Raw genomic sequence first — 26,075 nt, forward strand, 5'->3', positions numbered from 1 at the left:
TCCGGCTTACGAACCGTTTCATAGGAACGCTCTACCTTCGGATGGCGGGGGAAACCTGTACACCTCCATTCCCCATCAAGAAGGCCTCAAAGCCCTCTACTACTTTCTGGACAAGAGACCTCACCAATTCCCCACCAACACTACCCCCCTCCGGTTGGTGGAACTGGTACTCACACTTAATAAATTCTCTTTTGGCTCTTCTTACTTTCTTCAGACTAAGGGTGTAGCTATGGGAACTCGTATGGGCCCCAGCTATGCCTGCCTCTTCGCTGGTTATGTGGAACAGTCTGTGCTCCAAACCTATTCTGGTACTGCTCCCCAACTTTTCCTTCGGTACATTGACGACTACATTGGTGCTGCTTCCTGCACCCATGCTGAGCTCATCAATTTCATCGACTTTACTTCAAACTTCCATCCAGCCCTCAAGTTCACTTGGTCTATCTTGGACACTTCTCTCCCCTTTCTTGATCTCTCGGTCTCCATCTCTGGAGACAGACTGTCCACTGACATCTTCTACAAGCCCACTGACTCTCATAACTACCTCGACTATACCTCTTCCCACCCTGCCACATGCAAAGATGCCATTCCCTATTCCCAGTTCCTCCGTCTCCGCCGCATCTGCTCCCAGGATGAGGCTTTCTGTTCCAGGACATCTCAAATGTTCTTTCTTTAAGGATCGTGGTTTCCCTTCTGCCATCATCAATGATGCCCTCACCTGCATCTCCTCCATTTCCCGCACTTTGGCCCTCACCCCATCCTCCCGCCACCACAACAGGGAGAGAGTTCCCCTTGTCCTCACCTACCACCCCACCAGCCTCCGGATCCAGTACATTATCCTCTGCAACTTCCACCACCTTCAAGGACCCCACCACTAAGCACATCTTTCCCTCTCCATCCCTCTCTGCTTTCCGCAGGGATCAGTCCCTCCGTGACTCCCTGATCCACACGTCCCTCCCGACAGCGTAAGTGCTACACATGTCCCTGCACCTCCTCTCTTGCCACCATTCAGGGCCCCAAACAGTCCTTCCAGGTGAGGCAACACTTCGCTTGTGAGTCTGTTGGGGTCATCTATTGCATCCGGTGCTCCCGGTGCGGCCTCCTCTACATCGGTGAAATCTGACGCAGATTGGAGGACTGCATCGTTGAGCACCTCCGCTCCGTCTGCCACAACAGACAGGATCTCCCGGTAGCCACCCACTTCAACTCTGCTTCCCATTCCCATTCAGATATGCCCATACATGACCTCCTCTACTGCCATGATGAGGCTAAACTCAGGTTGGAGGAGCAACACCTCATATACCGTCGAGGTAGTCTCCAACCCCTTGGTATGAACATAGAATTCTCCAACTTCCGATAATTCCCTCCCTCTCCCTTTCCCTATCGCGGCTTCACTCTGCCCCCTCCCCCAGCTGCCTATCACCTCCCTCATGGTTCCGCCTCCTTCTACTACACATTGTGTTTTCCCCTATTCCTCCTTCACCTTTCCTGCCTATCACCTCCCTGCTTCCCCTCCCCCACCCCTTTATCTTTCCCCTGTGACGAGACTACACATAAAATTAAGATGTTTGCTGGCCTGGGTTAGCATCAGTGGCATCAGCAGTTGGTCTGCCACCTGTCCTCAGGGGAAGGAGAGATAAGGAACAATGAAGCAGCATCTGGAGATGTGTAATGAAGGGACGGGAGAGAGAGCTGTCTGGAGCGGCTCCCCCTTTGAACCCTGAACTGTTTGAAGTGATGGACAGGCGATACCCCAGCAGGGGGATAAAAAGGGACAAGTTCGCTAAGGCAGGACACACGACACTCGAGGTAACGAGACCCTGGAAACGGTGCGCCTCTCACGAGTCGGTGGGAAGTACCGGACCTTAAACACACAGGGTGGAAAGGTACGATCAGCGGGAACCCGGTGTGTGTCCACCCTCGCTTGGGTGCCGGGTTCACTGCAGAGGATCGACCGCATCTGGAGGAGGGGTCACAGTCGGTGACCTCAGGTGACATCACAAAGGACCTGCCCGGAAAGCTGCTTGTGAGCAATATTGCTGGTCTGTGAGTGGAAGCCGTTTCTGAATGATCAGTCGTTCCCGTTCTCTCTTTCTCTCTCTCTCTCCCCCCCACGTTGTTCATCGCCATGGCAACGATTACTGCGAACTGAACTACTAAATTGGACTGAACTTTTGTGTCACTTTGAAATTGGTCATTTACCCCTAGACAATGATAGAGCTTGATTGATGCTGTTATCTTAATCCTGTGCACATGTGTGTTTATCATTGCTGAACTGTTGCATTTATTATCCTTTCGATTACTGTGTTGCCTGTTTCTTTAATAAAACTTTCTTAGTTCTAGTAATCCAATCTCCAACTGAGTGATCCATTTCTGCTGGTTTGGCAACCCAGTTACGGGGTACGTAACACCCCTTACTGGTTTTTCACCTGGAACCTACCAGCCTTTTCCTTCTCACCCTCCCCCCACCTTCTTTATAGGGCCTCTGCCCCGTCCCTCTACAGTCCTGACGAAGGGTTCCGGCCCAAAACGTTGACTGATTGTTTCCACGGATGCTGCCCGACCTGCTGAGTTTCTCCAGCGTGTTGTGAGTGTTGCTTTGACCCCAGCATCTGCAGGTTATTTTGTGCTTAGGAAATTATAGACCAGTTAGCCAGACTTCAATGGTTGCTAAGGTGCTAGAATGCATTATTAAGAATGAGCTTTTGGGGTAACTTGGAGGTACATGATATAATAGGCTGAAGTCAGCATGGTTTCCATGAGGGGAAATCTTGGCTGACCTACATGTTGGAATTCCCTGAGGAAATGACAGGCAGGGTAGACAAAGTGGATGCTGTTTACTTGGATTTCCAGAACATGGATAGAAGTTTGATTGGCTGGCAGAAGGCACAGGGTGGGAATAAAGGGGTCATTTTCTGGTCAGCAGCCGGTGACTAGTTGTCCGCTACTTTTCATGCTATATGTTAGTGATCTGGATAATGGCATTCATGACTCTGGCCAAGTTTGCAGAGAATACCAAGATAGTTGGAGAGCCAGGAAGTCTGCAGAAGGACTTGGGAGAATGGGTAAAAGAAGTGGCAGATGAAATACTTCATCTGCAAGTATATGGTCATGCACTTTGGTAGAAGGAATAAATACTGTAGACTATTTTCTGAACAGGGAGCAAATTTAGAAACTGGAGGTGCAAAGGGAATTTGGAGTCCTAGTGCAGGATTTCTTAAAGGTTAACTTGGGGGGCTGAGCAGTAGTAAAGAAAGCAAATGCAATGTTAGCATTCATTTTGAAGACGAGAATATAAAGGCAAGGATATAATGCAGAGGCTTCCTAAAGCATTTGTTAGCCTGCATTTAGAGTATTGTGAACAGTATTGAGCCCCATATCTGAGAAAGAATTTGCCGGCATTGGGGAGGGTCCAAAGAATGTTCACGAGAATGATCCCAGGAGTGAAAGGATGAATACTTGAGCATTTGATGGCTTTTGGCCTATATTCATTAGTTTAGAAGAATGAGGGCGAATTTCAGTGAAACCTACCGAATATTGAAAGAACCAGATAGTGGATGTAGAGAGGATGTTTCCAATTGTGGGACAGTCTAGGACCAGAGGGTATAACCTCAGAATACAAAATTCAAAAGTTCAAAGTAAATTTATTATCAATGTACATGTATGTCATCATATACAAACCTGAGATTCATTTTCTTGTGGGCATACTCAATAAATCCATAATAAAATAAGCATAATAGAATAATGAAAGACTGCACCAACTTGGGCGTTCAACCAGTTTTCCAAAAACAACAAATTATGCAGATACAGAAGAGAGAATAATAATAAATAAAGGACATTCCTTTAAAACAGAGACAACGAGGAATTTCTATAGCCAGAGGGTGGTGAATCAGTGGAATTCATTGCCACGATATAGTCAAGTCATTGGGTATATTTAAAATGTAGAATCTCAGTTGGGAATAAGGTAGTTTACTGGAGCTTGATAGGTTGGCTAGTTGAGTGGTGTTGCAATAGCATTGTCACACACAACTTTAGCCAAGACAAGGGACTGATTGTGAATTTCAGTATGGGAAAGTTGGGAGAATACACCAGTCCTCATCATTGTTCCCTCCAAGCTGCATTGGTGTGTGGCCACACAGTAACTGAAATACTCCCGTGCACATAGCCTTTGTTGTCGAGTAGCTGAAATTTTCTTTTAAATAATGTTAATATATATTTTTAAACCTTATGTCAATGTTGTGAAATATCCTGTAATTATATAAATGAATATAATCCATAAATTTTCTAAATAATAAGCGTATCACGATCTGTGAAACCTATGTGTTTCAATGTATTTACATTGTCAGGGTTTCAAATTACAACATTGTTACAGATTGTAACAGTAAGCACAGATTGCAAGTCAGTAGCTCATTGTTAATGAACTGCCAGCCCACTGAACACAGACTCCGTCTAATCAAAACATTTTACTTTTGCCTTTGTATCTGTCAGTTGTTTTGACTTCCTGACAAAGTTTACTTGGTTGTGAGTTGTGGTTTGTGTTTGTAATGTGAAAAATTCTAAATTCTGAGTTTTTTTGGTAAGTAATCAAAAGTGTGTGGTTTTTAAAATTTTCCTTATATTCATAATATGGATATTACAAAAAAAAAGCATTTAAAGTGTCGCAGCACACATCAAAGTTGCCAGTGAACGCAGCAGGCCAGGCAGCATCTCTAGGAAGAGGTACAGTTGACGTTTCTGGCCGAGAAGGGTCTTCCTAGAGATACTGCCTGGCCTGCCACGTTCACCAACAACCTTGATGTGTGTTGCTTGAATTTCCAGCATCTGCAGAATTCCTTGTGTTTAGGCATTTAGTGTCGCACAGTTTTCAGGCTGTGTAAGAATTTCTTGCTCAGAGCAATGATTGGTCTGCACAGCTGTATTAAAAATAAATAAATAAGAGGGAACATTTCAGGGGTCAATGGTGGAAAGGTTGAGCAGCTTCAAGTTTCTGGGTGTCAGCATCTTCAGGGCATCTGTTCTGGGCCCAACACATTACACCAACAGCTCTACGTCAGGAGTTCAAGGAGATTTAGTATGTCACTAAAGACTCTAGTCGTGTTGGTGCGTGACCAAGTGGTTAAGGAGTTCGTCTAGTGATTTGAAGGTCGTTAGTTCAAGCCTTGGCTGAGGCACCGTGTGTGTCCTTGAGCAAGGCACTTAACCACACATTGCTGTGCAACGACACCAGTGCCAATCTGTATGGGTCCTAATGCCCTTCCCTTGGACAACATTGATGGCGTGGAGGGGGGAGACTTACAGCATGGGCAACTGCTGGTCTCCCATACAACCTTGCCCAGGCCTGTGCCCTGGAAACCTCCCAAGGCGCAAATCCATGGTCTCATGAGACTAACGGATGCCTAAAAAGACTCTAGCAAATCTCTACTAATGTACAGTGGAGAGCGTTCTGACTAATTACATCTGGTAGGGAGGCTCCATTGCATAGAATCACAAGAGGCTGCAGAGGGTTCTAGACTCAACCTGCTCCACCATGGGTAAGACCTTCCCCCACCATCAAGAGCATCTTCAGGAGGTAGCATTTCAAGGAGGTGGCAGCCATCCATCATCATCTGAAACATGCTCTCTTCATATTACCCCTTTCAGATATAGGAGTTCGAGTTAAGAGCAACTCCTTCCCCTCTGCCATCAGTTTTCTGAACAGTCCATGAGCCCATGAACGTTACGTCATTTTTCCTTTCTTTTGCACTTCCTACTTGTTTTTGCAAAGTATGTTTTTGAGTCCTTGCATGACACTGCTGCTGCAAAACAAATTTCATGTGATATGTCAGAAAGGAAATGACTGAAAGCATTCTGCAAGTCAAGTAGCATCTCTGAAAGTAGAACCAGAATTGATCTTTCATCTGAAAAGTTCTTGAGGGAAAAAAACAAGTTTGTTTTCCTCATTCCTGCTGTAAGTTAAAACTATGGATCGAACTGAGGGTATATCTCTAATCGGGAAAAGTTAGTCTAAGGACCAAATATCCTAGCAAGAATAAGGTGGGAAATTCTTGATTGGATATATGCAGTGGACAAACTACCATTTAAGAAATTATGTATTTAAATGAAAAACAGAACAAATTAGAACACTATCAATACTACTACAATACTATAAAAATGTATTAGGTGCTAATAGTTATCAATGAAGGGATTAATCCAGTGTATGTTGCTGTGTTCTTTTGCTGTAAATAAAATCAGCGTGGACACGTAGTGTAGGTAATGGACTGCCTTCATACAACCCTTTCAAGGGTTGCATCCTCCAAATCTTCCTTTTCACTGTAACATTCAAGATGGTTGTTAACACCTTCAAGTTCTTTGCAGTTCCTAACTTGTTGAAGTAGTGAAATAATTTCATTTTCACTCCCTGCTGTTTCTGGCACCTCCAAGCACTGAGAAAAAAGTTCTGGATTGTCTTGCTGCTTATTTCTCGCCAACTATCAGTGACAAAAATCACTGCTTTTTGAACACCAGTGCATAAAGCTGACACTATTTTTAAAAATGTTTGCTTTTAGCATGGTGCAGTGACAAACGGCCACACAAGTGCATTTGATTGAAGCTAGTTAAACTGTTTGGCAACAATCTCCTGTTCAAATAAGTGGCGCAGTATCCCAAATAAACAAAGGAAATTCTGGTCATTTTCTAGATTAGTTTTTGTTCTTTAAGTGTTGTCCAAGTAATAGCCCTATTAACTAGAATCCATTGTATTACAGACACCTCATGCACTGCAAGAACTGCAGTAGTATCTCTGGTAAATCTTAAGGAGCACCATGGTCTTTCCAATAACTATCTTTTGTATGTTTTTAAATGAACAAATCTCATGGGGTGCTCTCTTAATAATACATTGAGGAATTAAAAACCAGCCCTGGAAACCATGTTGCCGGTGTAATTGCACAGTCAAGTGCTACACTGCCTGAGTTGTCCCTTTGAACCTTTCAACCAGAAGAATATTGGGGAAGAAGAAAAATCACCTGATTTAGTCAATGAAAAGCAGTGGTAGAACACTCCCTGCTACGAATACAGTTATCTTGTCTAGTTAAAATGGCGAGCAGGAGAAACTGTTTATTTACTTTTATAGTATAAGCTGTCAGGCCACTTGGAATTGCAGTGTGTGGGCCTCTACTGTCGTGGAAGTGAAATAGTATACAGCTGATAGTGTAGAAATGGAAAAGTTATAGAAGCTGAAAACCCCAAAACTTGTAATGTATCTTAGTGGCAGTTTAGATTTAATTCAATTTCCTTTATGCACTTTCATCAGTGCTTCATTGTGTGAGGCAGCATATTCCATGAGGTTTCCAGTTAGTGAGTTTTTCAGTGCTTGAGCAGTCATCCAGGTGATAGAATGCAGAACAAAACCAAGAAACTGCAAGTTCTGGAAATCCAACATGAAATAGGAAATACTGTAAGTAGCAGATCTGTCGGTGTTTGTTATAGCAAAACTCCAAATCGTTTCAGATCTTTCATTGAAGACGAAAAATTTTAAGTGTAAAATAGATGCAGAGATAGGTAGAGGAATGAGGAATGTGTGTTGCACGAAAATACGTCAGTACTGTCAATGTTGTAAGCTCTATAAAACGAGCACCATTATATCACCCGAGTCAATGGACCACTGAAAGATTTGAGGCAAATTAAATAAAATAACATTGAACTGCAAGGAAAAGTTTTTATTGAAATTTGACTGGATTTTCAAATGAGTAATTTAATGTTGGAATTATGGTGGTTTGTGGGGGAATAAAGCAGACACAAGTAAAAGCTACATTCTTAAATCCATTTAAGGAATTAACCAGCTAAATGCCCATTCTTCTTATCTTCAACCTTAAGTTTATCAAAAAAATGAGGTCATTATCCTATCTTGTACCAGGCTTCCCTGCTTGTATTATTTCTACCCATTTCCATTCTCAGGCCCACAGTCATTTCAGTAATTACATCCTTCAGCCCCATCTCTTACAATCTAGCTTAAAGAGTACTACAGCACAGAAACAGGCCCTTTGGCCCATTTAGTTCATTCTGGCCTAGTTCCATCTACCTGCACCCAGGCCCTATCTCTCCAAACCTCTTGTATCCTGTACCTATCCAAATTTGTTTCTTCAGTTTTAGTCCAGCATTGCCCGAGCACCTTGACGGAAGGAATATAGTTCCTCGTTTTGCAACCCCTGATGAAACCATCACCTCTTTGATCAAACTTTTCAAGATCCTTCCTATTCTGACTCAACATCTATTCACGCTCACTAACTGTATCAGTGAGCATGTAAAATTGATGCAACAACAGCACAGTTGTGAAAAGAAAGCTACCCATTCATTTCCCACTTCGCGGCTCAGTGTATTTCGAAGTGGAACAGAGCTTCTGCAGCTTTGCTAATGAGTTAGTGCTGACTTTTATTTCAGATACAGTAGCAGTTTAAAGTGAAGTCCCAAGGGCCTTTTTAATTGTTTAATTTAGGAGAACATTTATTAAAAGAAAGCATGCCTTTGTTGGGCGAGTGGGTGGTGCAAACTGTAGGCAGCCATATAAGTACATTAAATTAATATAGTTTTATTCTGGTAATTTTAAACCTAGCATGCGATAGAGGAAAAAAAAACTTGCATTAATAGAGTATGTATGAAATCTGCTCTTTACTGGCTCTGTAGTCTTTTCAATGAGTGTAATCTTCTGTTCTTTCCCAACATCTTGTGCACTTTATCAAAAGCTTCACAAATGATTTACCCTTGGATATTGTAGTCGGTCATTTGGATAATCCATTTAATTTTAATACATGAAATGCCTGTTAAAGCCAAATATATTTTTGTAAACATTTAGATTAACTTCAGCATCTCTTAAAGCCCTTATTTTTTGTCACCACCTTTCTACTTCATTGCTCTGTCTCATTCCATTCACTTTTGTCTTGAATCTTTCTGTGTCTAATATTCCTAGAATTGGTTCAGGTCTGCTCAGTGGGAAAAACCCAAGTGTTACACAATTGAAGAATGCTTTCACTATTCACTATTACAGAATCCCACAACCATATTTATAACCTCCCTGTCTTCTCCCTTAACTTGATCTGTTTCTGGCACAAAATGGTGGAGTTACTCAGCAAATCAGTGGGTATCCATGGAGGGGAACATACAGTCAACTGAGACCCTTGATCAGAACCTCTGGTCTGTATCTCTTCTGTTTAACCCCTATTCTTTTACACTATTTTTTTCCACTGACTTTCTCTTTTGAGGATGCCCAACTTTGCACTTAAACTGCACCTGGAGAAATTCTGTTCTCTTGATGATCTATGTGTTGCTGAAGTCTCCAGCATTCAGCAGCGGGTTTATTATCATTGATATGTCTTGAAATTTGTTGTTTTGCAGCAACAATACAGTGCAAAACCTTAAAAAAATATTTTGCAAAAGGGGAATAACTGGGTAGTGTTTATGGAATGTTCGGAAATCTGATGACGAAGGGGAAAGAAGGTGTTCTTTACCCATTGAATGTGGGTCTTCAGGCTTCTGTAACTCCTGTCTGATGGTGGTAAAAAGACGAGGATATGTCTGGGACGGTGAGGGATATATTTAGAAAAAATCTGTATCATTCCCTAAGTGGCCATCAGGGTAGAGGAGCAACACTTTATATTCTCTGGGTGGCCTCCAACATGATGTCATGAATATGGCATGGAATATCTCATGGTAATTTTTTTTCCTAACTCTCCCCTCATCTTCTATTCCTCTCTCTAGCCTTTTATCTCTTCTCACCTATCACTTCACCCGGGGTCCCTTCCTCCTTCCCTTTCCCACTCTCCTCTTCCACCCTCCTCTTCCACCAGATTTCTTCTTCTCCATCCCTTTACCTTTCCCACCTGGCTTCACCTATCACCTTCCAGCTAGCCCCCTCCCTCCTCACCTCTACTCTAGCGTCTTCCCCATTCCATTTTACTCCTGAAGAAGGGTCTCAGCTTGAAATGTTGACTGTTTATTCATTGCCATAGATGCTGCTTGACCTGCTTGCTTCCTCCAGCATTCTGTGAGGAGTGTTGCCATTATCCCCATTGTGCCCGTTTTCCAAAAAGGACCTGTTTGCTTATCTGCTTTCTGCCCAGACATCACACTGCCTCACTAGGCTGGTTTGCCAGTGGGGTACACCAGACAGAGAGCCTTTCTGCTGAGGCTGAAGAATTGTATTTCAGTCCTGATGTGAAAAGTTACTGGAATGTTCCATTGCAGTTTAATTTCTGATGGATGGAAGTTCTAGATTGAGCCATTAAAAGCATCAACTCAGAAAGCTCCTTTGTTTGTGTGATTCGTAGCATTTAGCAAAGCTGTGGCCATGGTGAAGTGCCTTGAGGTTTCAACATTATTAAAAATGAAGTCACCTCTGTGTTTCTGCGGCTTTCAAAATCTCATTTGATAAATCAATTTGTTTGCAAGGGTATGAGAGCCTCTGAATTAATTTGTATGTTTAAACTGTCTGTGTGTCTTGAGGGGGGTGATTCAAACCGAGACCGTTTTTTGTGGACAATGGTAGTATTGTCATGGTCTTTCATTTAAAGATTGTCCTTTATTTACGGATTATTGGGTATGGGGGAATATTTGTATGTGTGGGTGATGGGTGTTTTTTTTAAGATTCCAACACACCACCACGGTCATTTTTTAAATGTAGACTATTCATATGCTTCTCCACCCAAGTTAAAACTAACCAACCTACTCATTACACATTTAAAGTTAAACTAGGTACTTTTCTGCTATTTGTGATTTAATATAACCCTTGAGTGCTTCAGCGGCATGCATTATCTTTACAAAATGTTTATTTCTTCTTCAGCCACTTTTTTTTTGTAAGACCTGTTGTCCATTAATCCGTCATTTACATTGGTGATCTATTGGCGCAGTTTGGCTGAAAGGAAATTTTACAGGAGGTATCAGATTCGAGATCTAGATTCAGAAGACCTCCAGCTAATCAGAAATCTGTACTGGGAACAAACTGCCGCTGTAAGGGTAGATGGAGAAGTGAGTCAGTTTATGAAAATCAAGAGAGGCGTTAGACAAGGGTGTGTTTTCTCCCCGACTTGTTTAATGTGTACAGTGAAACAATATTACAAAAAATAAGAGACATCTTGCGAATCAAAGTTGGCAGTGTTACGTACCCCGTAACTGGGTTGCCAAACCAGCAGACCACTTAGTTGGAGTCTGGATTACTGGAACTAAGTAACACAGTACTCTAATCAAAAGGATATAAATGCAACAGTTTAGCAATGATAAAACACACATGTACACAGAACTAGGATAATAGGATCAATCAAGCTCTATCGCAGTCTAGGGGTAAGATGATCCAGTCATCAAGTGACGCAAGGTTCAGTTCAATTGAGTTCAGTTCAGTTCACAGTAATCACTGTTGTGCCGTTGGGGTGGGGAGAAGAGAGAGAGCGAAAGCGAATGAATATTCAAAACGGATTCCACACAGACCTTCGATATTCCTCGCAGTTAGCTTTCGGGCGAGCCCTTTGTAGTGTCTTCTGAGCCCACCGACTGTGACCCCTCTGTTCCAGATACGATCATTCTTCTGCGGTGAACCCGGCACCCAGGCAAGGGCGGACACACACACCAGGTTCCCGCCGACCGTATCTTTCTACCCTGTGCGTCTATGGCTGGTCCCGCGACCAGACCTCAAAAACTCCCACCAACTTGTGGGGGTACACCGCTTCCAGGGTCTCATTACCTCGTGGAGTCGTGTGTCTGTTGCCTTAGCGAACCTGTCCCTTTTTATCCCCCTGCTGGGGTATCGCCTGTCCATCAAACTTCAAACAGTTCAGAGTTCAAAGCCACCGGTCTCTGACAATACTCGGAACCGTGTCTCCTTTCGGTAATCTCTCTCGTCTCCCTCTTATTAGCACCTTGCATGTTCCCCCATTGTTCTCTTATCGGCATCAATCTTCTGATAACTGGTTCTTTTGTCGCATCCCTACCCTTCAAAGGATTTTTACCGGGGTAAAAATAATAGGCAGGAATACATTCTTAGATACACACAAATATACATGTTCATCAGCTATTTGGCTAATACGGAGAATTTTAAGTTGTCAACACCTGGACAGACAGTCAGCAATCACATTTTCCGTTCCTTTTATATGTGTAATTTTTATATCAAATTCCTGTAGCACCAGACTCCAACTTAGCAATCTTTTGTTTTTATCTTTCATAGTGGCCAGAAACACTAATGGGTTGTGGTCGGTGTATATTACCAGTGGTTTCCGTGCCGGGCAAATATAAACCTCAAGCTGTTGTGATGCTAGTATGATGGCCAGGAACTCTTTCTCCACAGTGGAATAATTTCTCTGATGGATATTAAATTCCTTTGTCTGTCTGCAACAGCACCGCCCCGGCAGCTTCGTCGCTAGCATCTGTTGCTAGGGAGAAGGGTTTTGAAAAATCAGGCGCATTTAGCACAGGATGGTGACACAGAATCGCCTTCAGACTCTCGAAGGCTTGTTGACAAAGGTCGTTCCACACAAACTTCGCATTCTTTGGCAAAAGCTTAGTGAGAGGGAGGGTAATATCCGCAAAGTTTTTGCAAAACTTCCTATAGTACCCTACCATCCCCAAGAACCTTCTCAGGGCTCTCTTGTCTGTTGGGGTGGGGACCTCCGAGATAGCCCACACCTTAGTCTGCATCGGAGCCAGCTGCCCCTGTCCTACCACAAATCCCAGATAAGTGACCTTCGCACGGCTGAACTCACTTTTTGCGAGGTTCACTGTCAGGCTGGCTTCAGACAGCCATCTAAACAGCTCCTCTACTGCCGTAATGTGCTCCTCCCACGTGTCACTCCAGACCCCTACATCGCCAATATACACTTCTGTGCTCTTTAGCCCGTTTGTCACTGAATTAATCATTCTGTAGGGGTGTTGCTCACTAGGCTGGTCTGAGGTGACCACAACATCATGCACCGTCCCTCTGCATCGCCTCGGGACATCGGGACATACATCTGCGTGCCGGTTAATTAGCTTTATCAATGGCCCCCTTTGTTCGGGGGTTAAGGGAGAGAACTCATCAGCAAAGTCGGTCAACACAATAGGGTTCTCCCATCTGATCAGCACCACACTTATCTTTTCAAAATGGGTTTTCCCCTTATCAGGTGGCACCCTAGCCTCATTAATTTTCATGATATCACCAGCTAGATCTGTTTTCTGATCGTGGTGAGCTTTTAACATGTTAATAGCCTCTAACTGTGTTAACTCACGTCTACAATAGTCAGTAACATCCTTCCTCCTGTGCAGCCAGAAAAACTCTTTCATGATTCCGCCGACTGCTTTCCTCCCCCCAAAATGTCCACCGAGGGGTATCTTGTGGGCCAGGTCAAGAATCTCATCCCCATAAATTTTTGGCACCATCCCCCATTCCTCATCTGCGGGCACGGTACTTGGTCTCCCTTTCTTCCTTAGCACTCCCTCCTCCACACAATATCCTACTGGCTCCCTTTTTAATTCTGCTTCAAAGAGAGCTGTCTCCGCCGAAACCATCAGCTCCTCGTCTCACTCCTGTGCCTGTATAAATTCCTTCCTGGCTAATGCTAAGTCTGCCTCAGCACCCTCATTTCCTTCTGTTTCACTATGCTCCTTCTTTCCACTTTCTACCTCCCCCGGTACAAGGCTGGTAGAAACGTCTCAGCTAAATTTACTTCAGCAGCCTTTCTGGACACACGCTGAGTCACTGCGCAAACGGGATAAACCTGTGAGTCCATGGGCGGGGCCTCAATGCTGGCAGGCGGGCCTGTCAATTTTACTGCTGGATACACTTCCCTGCCGGCGAGGTCATTACCGAGCAAGATCTCCACGCCTTTCATTGGTAGTTCGAGCCTCACCCCTATCGTGACCGGTCCAGAGACCAAGCCGCTTTGTAGGTGTATCTGGTGCAAAGGCACTGCTTCAGTCCCTTGCCCAATGCCTTTGACCCTGACCTCCCCAGTCTGGGTCTCTGAACTAAACTCTAACACACTCTTTAATATCAATGACTGACACGCTCCAGTGTCTCTCCAGATCCATACTGGAACTGAGTTTAACCCCTCCTTCACCGACACCAATCCGGTCGAGATAAACCTCTCGCGCCCTTCCTGAACTTTATCAGACCTCTCCTTCCCCAGTGGTTTGTTTACCAACTCAATACAGCCAGTCAGAACCGCCGTTTTTCCTTTTCCTGTCTCCTTCTTTGGGGCAAAGCACCTGGACGCAAAGTGACTGGCTTTCCCGCAGTTATAACATACGACCCCAGGAGACTTCCTACCAGACTGCTCCCGGTCTACCTTATCCTTCTCACTAGTCCCCGGCTTACTTTCTGACTTTTCTGGCGGACTCTCCCCGCCGTCCTGACTACCCTTCTGGTAGCCTTTACTCGGGGCAAACTTCGTTTTATGTGTCAACGCATACTCATCCGCTAATTTAGCAGTTGCGGCTAAAGTGTCTGCCTCTTTCTCATCTAAGTAGGGTCTCATACCGTCAGGGACACAACCTTTAAACTGCTCAATCAGGATCAGCTGTAGCAGTCTGTCATAATCCCCATTTACCCCCTTCGAGGCGCACCAACGCTCACAATATGTCTGCATCTCACGGGCAAATTCTAAATACGTGCGGTCCCACTGCTTCCTCGCATTCTGGAACCTCTGCTGGTATGCCTCCGGGACCAACTCATAAATCCTGAGGATGGCCTCTTTCACCACCTCATACCTCTGGACATCTTCCGCGGACAAAGCCGAGTAAGTTTGTTGGGCTTTTCCTTTAAGTACACTCTGAAGCAAAACAGCCCACTTATCCCTCGGCCAGTCCTGACTTGCAGCAACTTTTTCGAAATGGAGAAAGTACCTATCCACATCGGTATCGTCAAATGGGGGAACTAGCCTAACCTCCTGGGTTGCCCTGAACCCTCCACCTTGGTTCGGCATGGCCCCCTGCTCTGCCCTTATCTTTAATCTCTCCAGCTTGAATTCCCTTTCTCTCTGTTTCTCTTCTCGCTCCAACTGCCTCGCTCTCTCTTGCCGTTCTAACTGTCTCTCTCTCTCTTCTCGTTGTCGTTCTAACTGTTTCTCTTCGTGTTCTAGCTGCCGTACCCGGAACTCGTGCTCGAGTCTCGGAACCGTGTCTCCTTTCGGTAATCTCTCTCGTCTCTCTCTTATTAGCACCTTGCATGTTCCCCCATTGTCCTCTTATCGGCATCAATCTTCTGATAACTGGTTCTTTTGTCACAGCAGTGAAAACATTAATGATTTCAGATATGCTGATGACACTGTTAATTGCAAGTATGGAGGAAGAACTGCAAAACTTTATTGATATAGTTGTTGAAGAAAGTGCAAAAATGGATCTATATCAATCGCAAAAAGACAGAATGTATGGTGATATCCAAAAAGAAGGAGAATCTTATCTGCAGGCTGAAAATAAACGGGGAAGACATAAAACAAGTACAGAACTTTTGCTACTTAGAAAGCTGGGTGACATCAGATGGCAGGTGCGACATGGACATCAAAAGAAGAATAGGGATGTTAAAAGACACCTTTACGAGAATGAAGAAAATACTGACCAACACTAAACTAGGCCTGACAACCCGCCTCAGAGTACTGAAATGTTACGTTTATCCAATTATGTTATATGGATCAGAATGTTGGACAATATCTAGTAACATGAGGAAATGAATTGAAGCAGCAGAGATGTGGTTTTTGAGGAGGATGCAAAGAATATCATGGATGAAACAAATATCTAATGAGGATGTCATGAACAGAGCAAACACAAAAAGAGAAATAATGTATGAGATCATGAAAAGGCAACGTAACTTCATTGGACATGTGATTAGGAAAGAGGAGTTAGAATGCACGGTAATTATGGGAAAGATTGAAGGGAAGAAAGCAAGAGGAAGGCAAAGACAAATGATGACGGAGACAGCAGCCAGAGAATTGGAAATGAATACCAATGAGTTGATCCACTTGGCCCAAAACAGGAGTGTGTGGGCCATGGCAGTCAAAGCTCAATCTGGGCATGGCACCTGATGATGATGATCCGCATTTGATATTCAAATAGTCAGCCTTTAGAGCTGTGCATATTACATTTCCAGTGCTTTTGTACCTCTCTTCTGCGTAATTTTAAGTTTTATTTGTCTCTTCATTCCTAGGGCCTGTCAACTTTGCAGCCTCCCTAGCTGTGACTACCTATGTCATTCAGTCTTTCTTGGTCTCTATCCTATCACAGATCTTTTAGTTTTCTTCAACTTTCTCCTCTCTCCAGATTAATAGCTATTGTACCCCTAAATTGTTCACATGAAAAGTAATCAGCTGGATATCCACAAGTGCAGATTGAACTGAGTATTTCCAATACCTTATTCCATTAAGTGTGTCCCATCCAGAAGTGTCCATAATTTTATCTTCTAGAGTTAGTCTGACCAATGTTTGTTTTATGTATTTTAGTTTGTTAGTGTGCTTCATGTGAGATCTGTGTATTTCAGAACTATTTCTGTCTCATTGGTAGATTAACTCTAAATAAGACTATTTAAACTCCTGGAGTCACATTGCAGGGAACCTGCCTCTTCAGCTCTCTGTGGCAACCTTCAAAAAGCCCATTCACGCAAATCCTATGCTGATCTCTATTTTATTCCCCTTATTTGGATTATACCACTCACTTACATTTTTGAGCAATTTGGAGTGGTCTTTCAATTTGAACTCCTTGGGATATGAATGGAAACCAGTGGAGATAAATAAATACTTTACTTTATACTTTATTGTCGCCAAACAGTTGATACTAGAACATACAATCATCACAGCGATATTTGATTCTGCGCTTCCCGCTCCCTGGATTACAAATATTAAATATTAAAAATAGTAAAAATTAGTAAATACTAAAAATATAAATAGAAAATCGAAAAATGGAAAGTAAGGTAGTGCAAAAATCCGAGAGACAGGTCCAGATATTTGGATGGTATGGCCCAGATCCGGGTCAGGATCCGTTCAGCAGTCTTATCACAGTTGGAAAGAAGCTGTTCCCAAATCTGGCCTCCGGGAGAAGGGACGAAAAGTGTGTTGGCTGGGTGGGTCGTGTCCTTGATTATCCTGGCAGCACTGCTCCGACAGCGTGTGGTGTAAAGTGAGTCCAAGGACAGAAGATTGATGGAAGATCAGGGATTTGAGGCCTGTGGGGCTGTACTGAAGAGTAGTTGGAGCCAGATTGAATGGCAGGGCAGACTTTTGAGGGTCAGATGTCATTGGAAGTTATTGTGTTCACGTGGCTGATACCTGTTTACCACAGGGAGTGGATGCACAGTCCAGGCAGACAGCACCAAAGGTCATGATTGAGCATGGTCACTTCACCTGTGTGACAGATGTTCTACTTTACTGTGGGATCATCCATTAAAGGGATGCATGTGGCTTATGAGATACTTAACACAGCTTGCAAAGACAAATGTTGAGCATTTAATTACTCCAGTTTAAAGAGCAAGTGTATGTCTACACTTGTCTTTGCGGGGTTGCTTAAACAAGAATCTTGGAGACTGAAACTGAACTCCTGAAATAAACATTCTGTTCTGCAGTCTCCCAAGGTATGAAATTATCATAAGGACAGAGGATAAGATTCAGGGCTGTGTTTGAAGCCACCTTGGAAAAAGTGCAACATCCCCAATGCCTCCTATGAATCCCTAATCCAATGGCCATGCTCAACTGGAGAAGGAGCATTCACGTTAGCATTAGGGAGCTCATATCCATCGACTAGTTGTACACAGATGCCCAGAGTAAAAGTGGGAAGACCACATTGTCCGAGGTACCCACCTGTTTGCCATAATAAGCATCTTCTGCCTAACCTGTGGAAGGTTCTGTGTTTCTCACATGAAACACATTAGCCAACACAGAACCCACTGAACTGCAGTGAAAGTAAGTCATCATCGATCCCAAGGGACTGTCTCAGAAAGAACTACAGAAAATGTTAGCAGACTTACTGAACTTAATTCAACTTGTGCTGCTGTCTATATTAGAAAGCTTTTCTGAGAAATGTGCATGATTTTTACATGATATGATATACGCAACTTTGTAGTTGTTTTACTGCACTTCTGCTTGTCAAGTAACCTAGCACGTAACAGTAATTTTATTTGTGATGAATATAGGCTTCCTTTTGTATTGCACTGTATTCTTACTCAGAAGGCTGAGATTTTTCAAATTGAACACCTATTTTTCATTTAAACTTCTTTTTATCGGTCTTGAAGATCTGTTTGTAAAGTGAATTCACAATGTTTGATGAAGGTAATCGTAAATTTAGACTTTTGCTGTTAATAACTTCCATCTTGTATATGTTTTTTAACATAATGTGTCGCAAATATTGGTGACATCAGATGGCAGGTGCGACATGGACATCAAAAGAAGAATAGGGATGTTAAAAGACACCTTTACGAGAATGAAGAAAATACTGACCAACACTAACCTAGGCCTGACAACCCGCCTCAGAGTACTGAAATGTTACGTTCATCCAGTTATGTTATATGGCTCAGAATGTTGGACATATCTTGTAACATGAGGAAACGAATTGAAGCAGCAGAGGCATGGTTTTTGAGGAGGATGCAAAGAATATCATGGACAAAATGAATATCTGACGAGAATGTTATGAACAGAGCAAGCACAAAAAGAGAAATAATGTATGAGATCATGAAAAAGCAACGTAACTTCATTGGGCATGTGATTAGGAAAGAAGAGTTAGAATGCATGGTAGTTATGGGAAATATTGAGGGGAAGAAAGCAAGAGGAAGGCAAAGACAAATGATGACGGAGACAGCAGCCAGAGAACTGGAAATGAATACCAATGAATTGATCCACTTGACCCGAAACTGGAGAGTGTGGGCCATGGCAGTCAAAACTCAAACTGGGCATGGCACCTGATGATAATGATGATGTCGCAAAACACTTTACAAGAAGACCATAAGATATAGGAGCAGAATTAGGCCATTTGGCCCATTGTGTCTGCTCCGCCATTTCATCATGGTTGATCCATTTCCCCTCTCAGCCCCAATCTTATGCCTTTTCCCTGTATCCCTTCATGCCCTGATGAATCAAGAATATACCTGATAACTTGGCTTCCACAGCTACCTGCAGCAATGAATTCCACATATTCACCACTCTCTGGTGAAAGATATTCCTTCTCCTCTCCATTCTAAATGGACATTCCTTGATTCTAAGGCTGTTCTCTCTGGTCTTAAGCTCCACTCACCATAGGAAACATTCTCGCCACGTCCAATCTATCGAGGCCTTTTAACATTCAATGAGGTTACTCCTCATTCTTCTGAGTTCCAGTGAGTTGAGGCCCAGAGTCAACGAGCACTCCTCGTATGATAAGCCTTTCAATCTCAGAATAATTTCATGAACTTCCTTTGAATCTTTTTTTAAATAAAGAAAATTTGATGCAAAGCCATAGAAAATAGGATTGGTGAACAAAATTTTGGTTCAAGACAAGTTTCAAGAAGTGTGATCTCAAGTCAGGTTTCAGGAAGAAATTCCAGCGCTCAAGAACTAGGTGTCTGAATGCACGGGATGTTATTGTATAATGGAAAAACTAAAACCAGGATTGCACGGGAAGTTTGATTTGCGTAGAGGTGGATATATAATGGTTTTATATATAATGGTCCAGATCTAACATACAGAGAGGCTTTGAGGAAAGAGAAGCAGAATAAACGGTGTAAAGACAGTAAGGTAGAAGGGCTGAAATGTGTGTACCTCAATGCAAGAAGCATCAGGAACAAAGGTGATGAACTGCGAGCTTGGATACATACATGGAATTATGATGTAGTGGCCATTACAGAGACTTGGCTGGCACCAGGGCAGGAATGGATTCTCAATATTCCTGGATTTCAGCGCTTTAAAAGGGATAGAGAGGGCGGAAAAAGGGGAGGAGGGGTGGCATTACTGGTCAGGGATACTATTACAGCTACAGAAAGGGTGGGTAATGTAGTAGGATCCTCTTTTGAGTCAATATGGGTGGAAGTCAGGAACAGGAAGGGAGCAGTTACTCTACTGGGGGTATTCTATAGACCCCCTGGTAGCAGCAGAGATACAGAGAAGCAGATTGGGAGGCAGATTTTGGAAAGGTGCAAAAATAACAGGGTTTTTATCATCGGTGACTTTAACTTCCCTAATATTGATTGGCACCTGATTAGTTCCAAGGGTTTAGATGGGGCAGAATTTGTTAAGTGTGTCCAGGATGGATTCCTGTCACAGTATGTGGACAGGCCGACCAGGGGGAATGCCATACTAGATCTAGTACTAGGTAATGAACCAGGTCAGGTCACAGATCTCTCAGTGGGTGAGCATCTGGGGGACAGTGACCACTGCTCCCTGGCCTTTATAATTATCATGGAAAAGGATAGAATCAAAGAGGACAGGAAAATTTTTAATTGGGGAAAGGCAAATTATGAGGCTATAAGGCTAGAACTTGCGGGTGTGAACTGGGATGATGTTTTTGCAGGGAAATGTACTATGGACATGTGGTCGATGTTTAGAAATCTCTTGCAGGATGTTAGGGATAAATTTGTCCCGGTGAGGAAGATAAAGAATGGTAGGGTGAAGGAACCATGGGTGACAAGTGAGGTGGAAAATCTAGTCAGGAGGAAGAAGGCAGCATACATGAGGTTTAGGAAGCAAGGATCAGCTGAGTCTATTGAGGAATATAGGGAAGCAAGAAAGGAGCTTAAGAAGGGGCTGAGAAGAGCAAGAAGGGGGCATGAGAAGGCCTTGGCGAGTAAGGTAAAGGAAAACCCCAAGGCATTCTTCAATTATGTGAAGAAAAAAAGGATGACAGGAGTGAAGGTAGGTCCGATTAGAGATAAAGGTGGGAAGATGTGCCTGGAGGCTGTGGAAGTGAGTGAGGTCCTCAATGAATACTTCTCTTCGGTATTCACCAATGAGAGGGAACTTGATGATGGTGAGGACAATATGAGTGAGGTTGATGTTCTGGAGCATGCTGATATTAAGGGAGAGGAGGTGTTGGAGTTGTTAAAATATATTAGGATGGATAAGTCCCCGGGGCCTGACGGAATATTCCCCAGGCTGCTCCACGAGGCGAGGGAAGAGATTGCTGAGCCTCTGGCTAGGATCTTTATGTCCTCGTTGTCCACGGGAATGGTACTGGAGGATTGGAGGGAGGCGAATGTTGTTCCCTTGTTCAAAAAAGGTAGTCGGGATAGTCCGGGTAATTATAGACCAGTGAGCCTTACGTCTGTGGTGGGAAAGCTGTTGGAAAAGATTCTTAGAGATAGGATCTATAGGCATTTAGAGAATCATGGTCTGATCAGGGACAGTCAGCATGGCTTTGTGAAGGGCAGATCGTGTCTAACAAGCCTGATAGAGTTCTTTGAGGAGGTGACCAGGCATATAGATGAGGGTAGTGCAGTGGATGTGATCTATATGGATTTTAGTAAGGCATTTGACAAGGTTCCACATGGTAGGCTTATTCAGAAAGTTAGAAGCCATGGGATCCAGGGAAGTTTGACCAGGTGGATTCAGAATCCTCCTGGACCAGGTGCCTACAGAAGGCAGAGGGTGGTGGTGGAGGGAGTACATTCAGATTGGAGGATTGTGACCAGTGGTGTTCTACAAGGATCTGTTCTGGGACCTCTACTTTTCGTGATTTTTATTAATGACCTGGATGTGGGGGTAGAAGGGTGGGTTGGCAAGTTTGCAGACGACACAAAGGTTGGTGGTGTTGTAGATAGTGTAGAGGATTGTCAAAGATTGCAGAGAGACATTGATAGGATGCAGAAGTGGGCTGAGAAGTGGCAGATGGAGTTCAACCCGGAGAAGCGTGAGGTGGTACACTTTGGAAGGACAAACTCCAAGGCAGAATACAAAGTCAATGGCAGGATACTTGGTAGTGTGGAGGAGCAGAGGGATCTCGGGGTACATGTCCACAGATCCCTGAAAGTTGCCTCACAGGTGGATAGGGTAGTTAAGAAAGCTTATGGGGTGTTAGCTTTCATAAGTCGAGGGATAGAGTTTAAGAGTCGCAATGTAATGATGCAGCTCTATAGAACTCTGGTTAGGCCACACTTGGAGTATTGTGTCCAGTTCTGGTCACCTCACTATAGGAAGGATGTGGAAGCATTGGAAAGGGTACAGAGGACATTTACCAGGATGCTGCCTGGTTTAGAAAGTATGCATTATGATCAGAGATTAAGGGAGCTTGGGCTTTACTCTTTGGAGAGAAGGAGGATGAGGGGAGACATGATAGAGGTGTACAAGATATTAAGAGGAATATATAGAGTGGATAGCCAGCGCCTCTTCCCCAGGGCACCACTGCTCAATACAAGAGGACATGGCTTTAAGGTAAGGGGTGGGAAGTTCAAGGGGGATATTAGAGGAAGGTTTTTTACTCAGAGAGTGGTTGGTGCGTGGAATGCACTGCCTGAGTCAGTGGTGGAGGCAGATACACTAGTGAAGTTTAAGAGATTACTAGACAGGTATATGGAGGAATCTAAGGTGGGGGCTGATATGGGAGGCAGGGTTTGAGGGTTGGCACAACATTGTGGGCCGAAGGGCCTGTACTGTGCTGTACTATTCTATGTTCTATGTTTTGGTAATACAGCAGTTATATGGCCTGAACACACACCATTGAGAGCATCCTGACAAACTGCATCTTCATCTGTATGGTTGCAGCAGAGTATTGGACTGGAAGACCCTACAAAGGACTGTGAGAACAGCTGAGAGGATCATGGGAGTCTTCCTATTATCCATCAGGGACATTTTTCAGGAGCGGCTGCATACATAGGGCCCTTAGTATTATCAAGTATCCTACCCGTCCATCCAGCATCCTCTTTGACTTTTGCTATCAGGCTGGACACTCTGATGCATAAAAACAAGAACAGTCAATTTGGGAAACAGCTTCTTTCCTCAGGCCATTATACTTCTGAACTTCCTGCCGCATCACATTTAAAGTGTCATCAGTTAAATTGTTCTGTACCCTACAATATTTAATTTCTACACTTTACTGTGTTTGTTTATCCAAAATTCATTTGCAAATTTAATCCTTCCCGAAGTTATTGTGTATTATGTGTACTACTGTGCTTTACACCCTGGTCTGGAGAAACATTATTTCGTTTTTCAGTATACACGTACATAAATGACAATAAACTTGACTTGACCATAGCTGATAGGATTCCAAAGTTGCAACTGATCTACTTCTGCCTCTGCTCATGACTGCAGACCCGAGATGGATTCAGTAACTTAAAGAACAGAGTGTGGTGAAGACTGAAGGTAGTTGCTTGGCCTTTTTACCAATTCTGTTTCACCTTCATGAGATATTGGACTAGCAGCATGACATCAGAGAAGGTAAAGATTTAAGAGTGGGATGAAGCAACACTCACAACACGCTGGAGGAACTCAGCAGGTCGGACAGCATCCGTGGAAAAGATCAGTGGATGTTTCGGGCTGGACCCTTCATCAGGACTGTAGAGGGAAGGAGCAGAGGCCCTATAAAGAAGGTGGGGGGAGGGTGAGATGCATAGCTGGATATCATCGTGATGAATGTGGAACACGTGTGTGTATTTTTAACTGATGTTCCAAAGGCGCTGTTTATTAGAAAGAAAAGGGGAGTAATGCCAAGGTCATTTGAAACTCCAGATCTAAAAGCCAGAAGAAGCACCCATAAATTCTCTAGAAATGGAATCGGGAAAGAGTTATTCGACAATGAAGGAGGAACTACATTAATAAAATTCCATTAAGTGTTGCCTGAGTGATATAACTTTTGAGGATAGTTTAATGGAAGTCCTCCGTGTTATCATTAATACTGATTTAAGTGTCTATCAAAAGTTGATTTTGTATACTTTCCAAAATCTTTGCTCAGATCTGATGTGTGGCTTAGCTTTATCTGAGTTTCACATGCTTTATAAATGGAAAACACACAAATTGAAATACTGAATGAGTATAACTAAGTCAGGTATTCATCACCTCGTATTTTTTTAGTATAGTGAATTGCATTTCAGTAACTCATACAAAATACTGGAAGAACTCAGTAGGCCAGGCAGCATCGCTGGAAGGGCATACAGTTGACGTTTCGGGCCGAGACCCTTCAGCATTACAGTAATAAGCTTTTTAGGTTCATTATATAGAGCATGTCTTGAATTATGAGACCTTTGCAATTTTTTTGTTGATGGCTGACTGTGTAATTTTGTTTGATAGGTGAAGGAAAGGTACAGTTGGGAGTGAGTATGGCCTGGAATTCAGAAGCATTTTTGCAGCCATGATCTTTATTTGATCTATGATCTGGCCTGACCTATCCATCCATCTATTGTCAGCCAAAAGAAGACTGTCATACTTTTATGATGGATTAGAACTAGGTCCATAACTTGAGAACAGTGTAGGAACGTGACGTGCCAGGCCGATTTAGTTCAAATCGTACTTCTTAAAAAATCAGATAAAATGTTTATTTGGCAACTGAAATTCAGTCATATACACAGGATTAAAACATAAACAAAAGAACTTGTCTAATGCTCGAATTTAACTTAATAGTCATAGTCATACTTGACAGGACAGGTGGTTGTGGGGGGGGGGGGAAGGAGAGAGAGCTAATTTGATGAAACTATTCAAATTCTGTCCATCCAGAGTTGGAAAGCTTGTAATTTGAAAAGCAAAGGTAGAATCAAATATAGAACCTTCCATGTACTATTCTGCTCAAAATAACATTCATATTAACCTGTAATTCAATAAAATTGCAAGTGCTGGAAATAAAAAGTAAATGCTTTTCCAGCCTTCTGTTCTTATTTCATATAAACCTGATGTGCTTCTGCTGCATCATTAATTGCATTCTAATATCATTAGTTAGTTATTGATGTTGGCTGATTCTGGCTGGCTGTTTTCAGTAAACATTAACCAGCACCTTTATTAGCATGTCAACAGGTGACTGAATGTAGATATCCTCTAGCATACTGACATTCTGTGGAACACAGGAAAAGGCAACCATGAATAATAGCACCGAGGTAGGTACAATTAAAAAGAACCAGTGGTTGAGGTTGATCCGCAGTGCAGCTGAGATTCGAGATGAAGTCTCTGGAGAGTGAGAAAGGTGCAGTCAAAAGTGTGGCGATTTTTTGTTGCTGTTTGGATCAGGGTTTGAACGTTGGCCTTGGAGAGAGCGGGATACATTAACCTTGTTGCTCTTTGGGAAAGATTTTTATCAGTGTTGTGAGGGAAATCTGTTTTGAACCTGTAGATCAGTAATAATTTTCTGAAATTCAAACCCTTAATTTGTGTAATTCTGTGATTGTGTATACATTTCTTCTTTGCCATGCAGGCTGATTTTCAGCCTTTCGGTAAACTTGCTGATCCTTACTACTTGTACCTTTTATTTACTCTGTGGGAGATTACTCGTACCTTCGTAGAATGTAGGACAAAGTGCAGTAAAGCCTTGCTCAGAACTGATAACTGGCAGGTAATTAACCTGAAGCATTGACTGTGCTTTGCACTCCACACCTCCTGCCTGACATGTTGAGTATTTCCAACAGTTTTATATTTAATTTCCATTATCCACAGTTCTTTGAATAAATAAATAAATAAATTCTTCTACAAGTTAGGAAAATAGAGGGCTATGCAGTAGGGAAATTCTGGGCAGCTTCTAGAGTAGGTTACATGGTCGGCACGGTACTGTGGACTGAAGGACCTGTTATGTGCTGTGGATTTTCTATGTTCTAAGTAAGTGCTTGTCCAGGAGACGTTTTGTCTCAATATCTATAGTGTTAGGCTGTTTCTAAATCTTGTGCTCAATACTTGAAGTTCAGCTGAGCGTTTATCATTTTCTCAGGCAGTCTCTCTTTGACTTGCTTTCATTCCATTTTGTGGGTTCTGAGATGGCTGATGATGCTAAGGTGGGAGCTGCAGATTCCTCTGGATGCGGCAGGAAGCCATTGACAGGGTGAGTAGATGGATAGTTTGTGAACTAGCTCACTCCTTCCACCTCTATACCATCCAATGCATGGGCTCAGGGTTCCTCAATACCCTCCCAAATGCCTTGTCTCAACTTTCAGCAGTCGTCATCCAAATGTTCCAAGGATTTAGCAGGAAAGTTGTTTTTCTTCGGAGAAGCTTTCGCTATTTTTTTTAACC

The 26,075-nt window shown here is 43.1% G+C and overlaps 1 protein-coding gene across 3 annotated transcripts in view; it reads left to right on the forward strand.

Annotated features, from left to right (window-relative positions):
* The window catches only part of slc31a1 (solute carrier family 31 member 1), an 80,892-nt gene that overhangs the window by 19,240 nt on the left and 35,577 nt on the right, over positions 1 to 26,075 (forward strand). The window contains exon 1 of one of the 3 annotated variants that reach the window (XM_072240554.1): positions 24,920 to 24,952. The exons of the other annotated variants lie outside the window; for them this stretch is intronic. Coding sequence (XP_072096655.1) covers positions 24,935 to 24,952 — 18 coding nt within the window. The 5' untranslated portion in view covers positions 24,920 to 24,934. Of the gene's footprint in view, positions 1 to 24,919; positions 24,953 to 26,075 lie in introns of those variants that run through there. 3 annotated transcript variants of the gene reach the window in all.

Source organism: Mobula birostris, chromosome 22 (genome assembly GCF_030028105.1).
Source record: "Mobula birostris isolate sMobBir1 chromosome 22, sMobBir1.hap1, whole genome shotgun sequence".
In the NCBI taxonomy this organism is placed as follows: Eukaryota; Metazoa; Chordata; class Chondrichthyes; order Myliobatiformes; family Myliobatidae; genus Mobula; species Mobula birostris.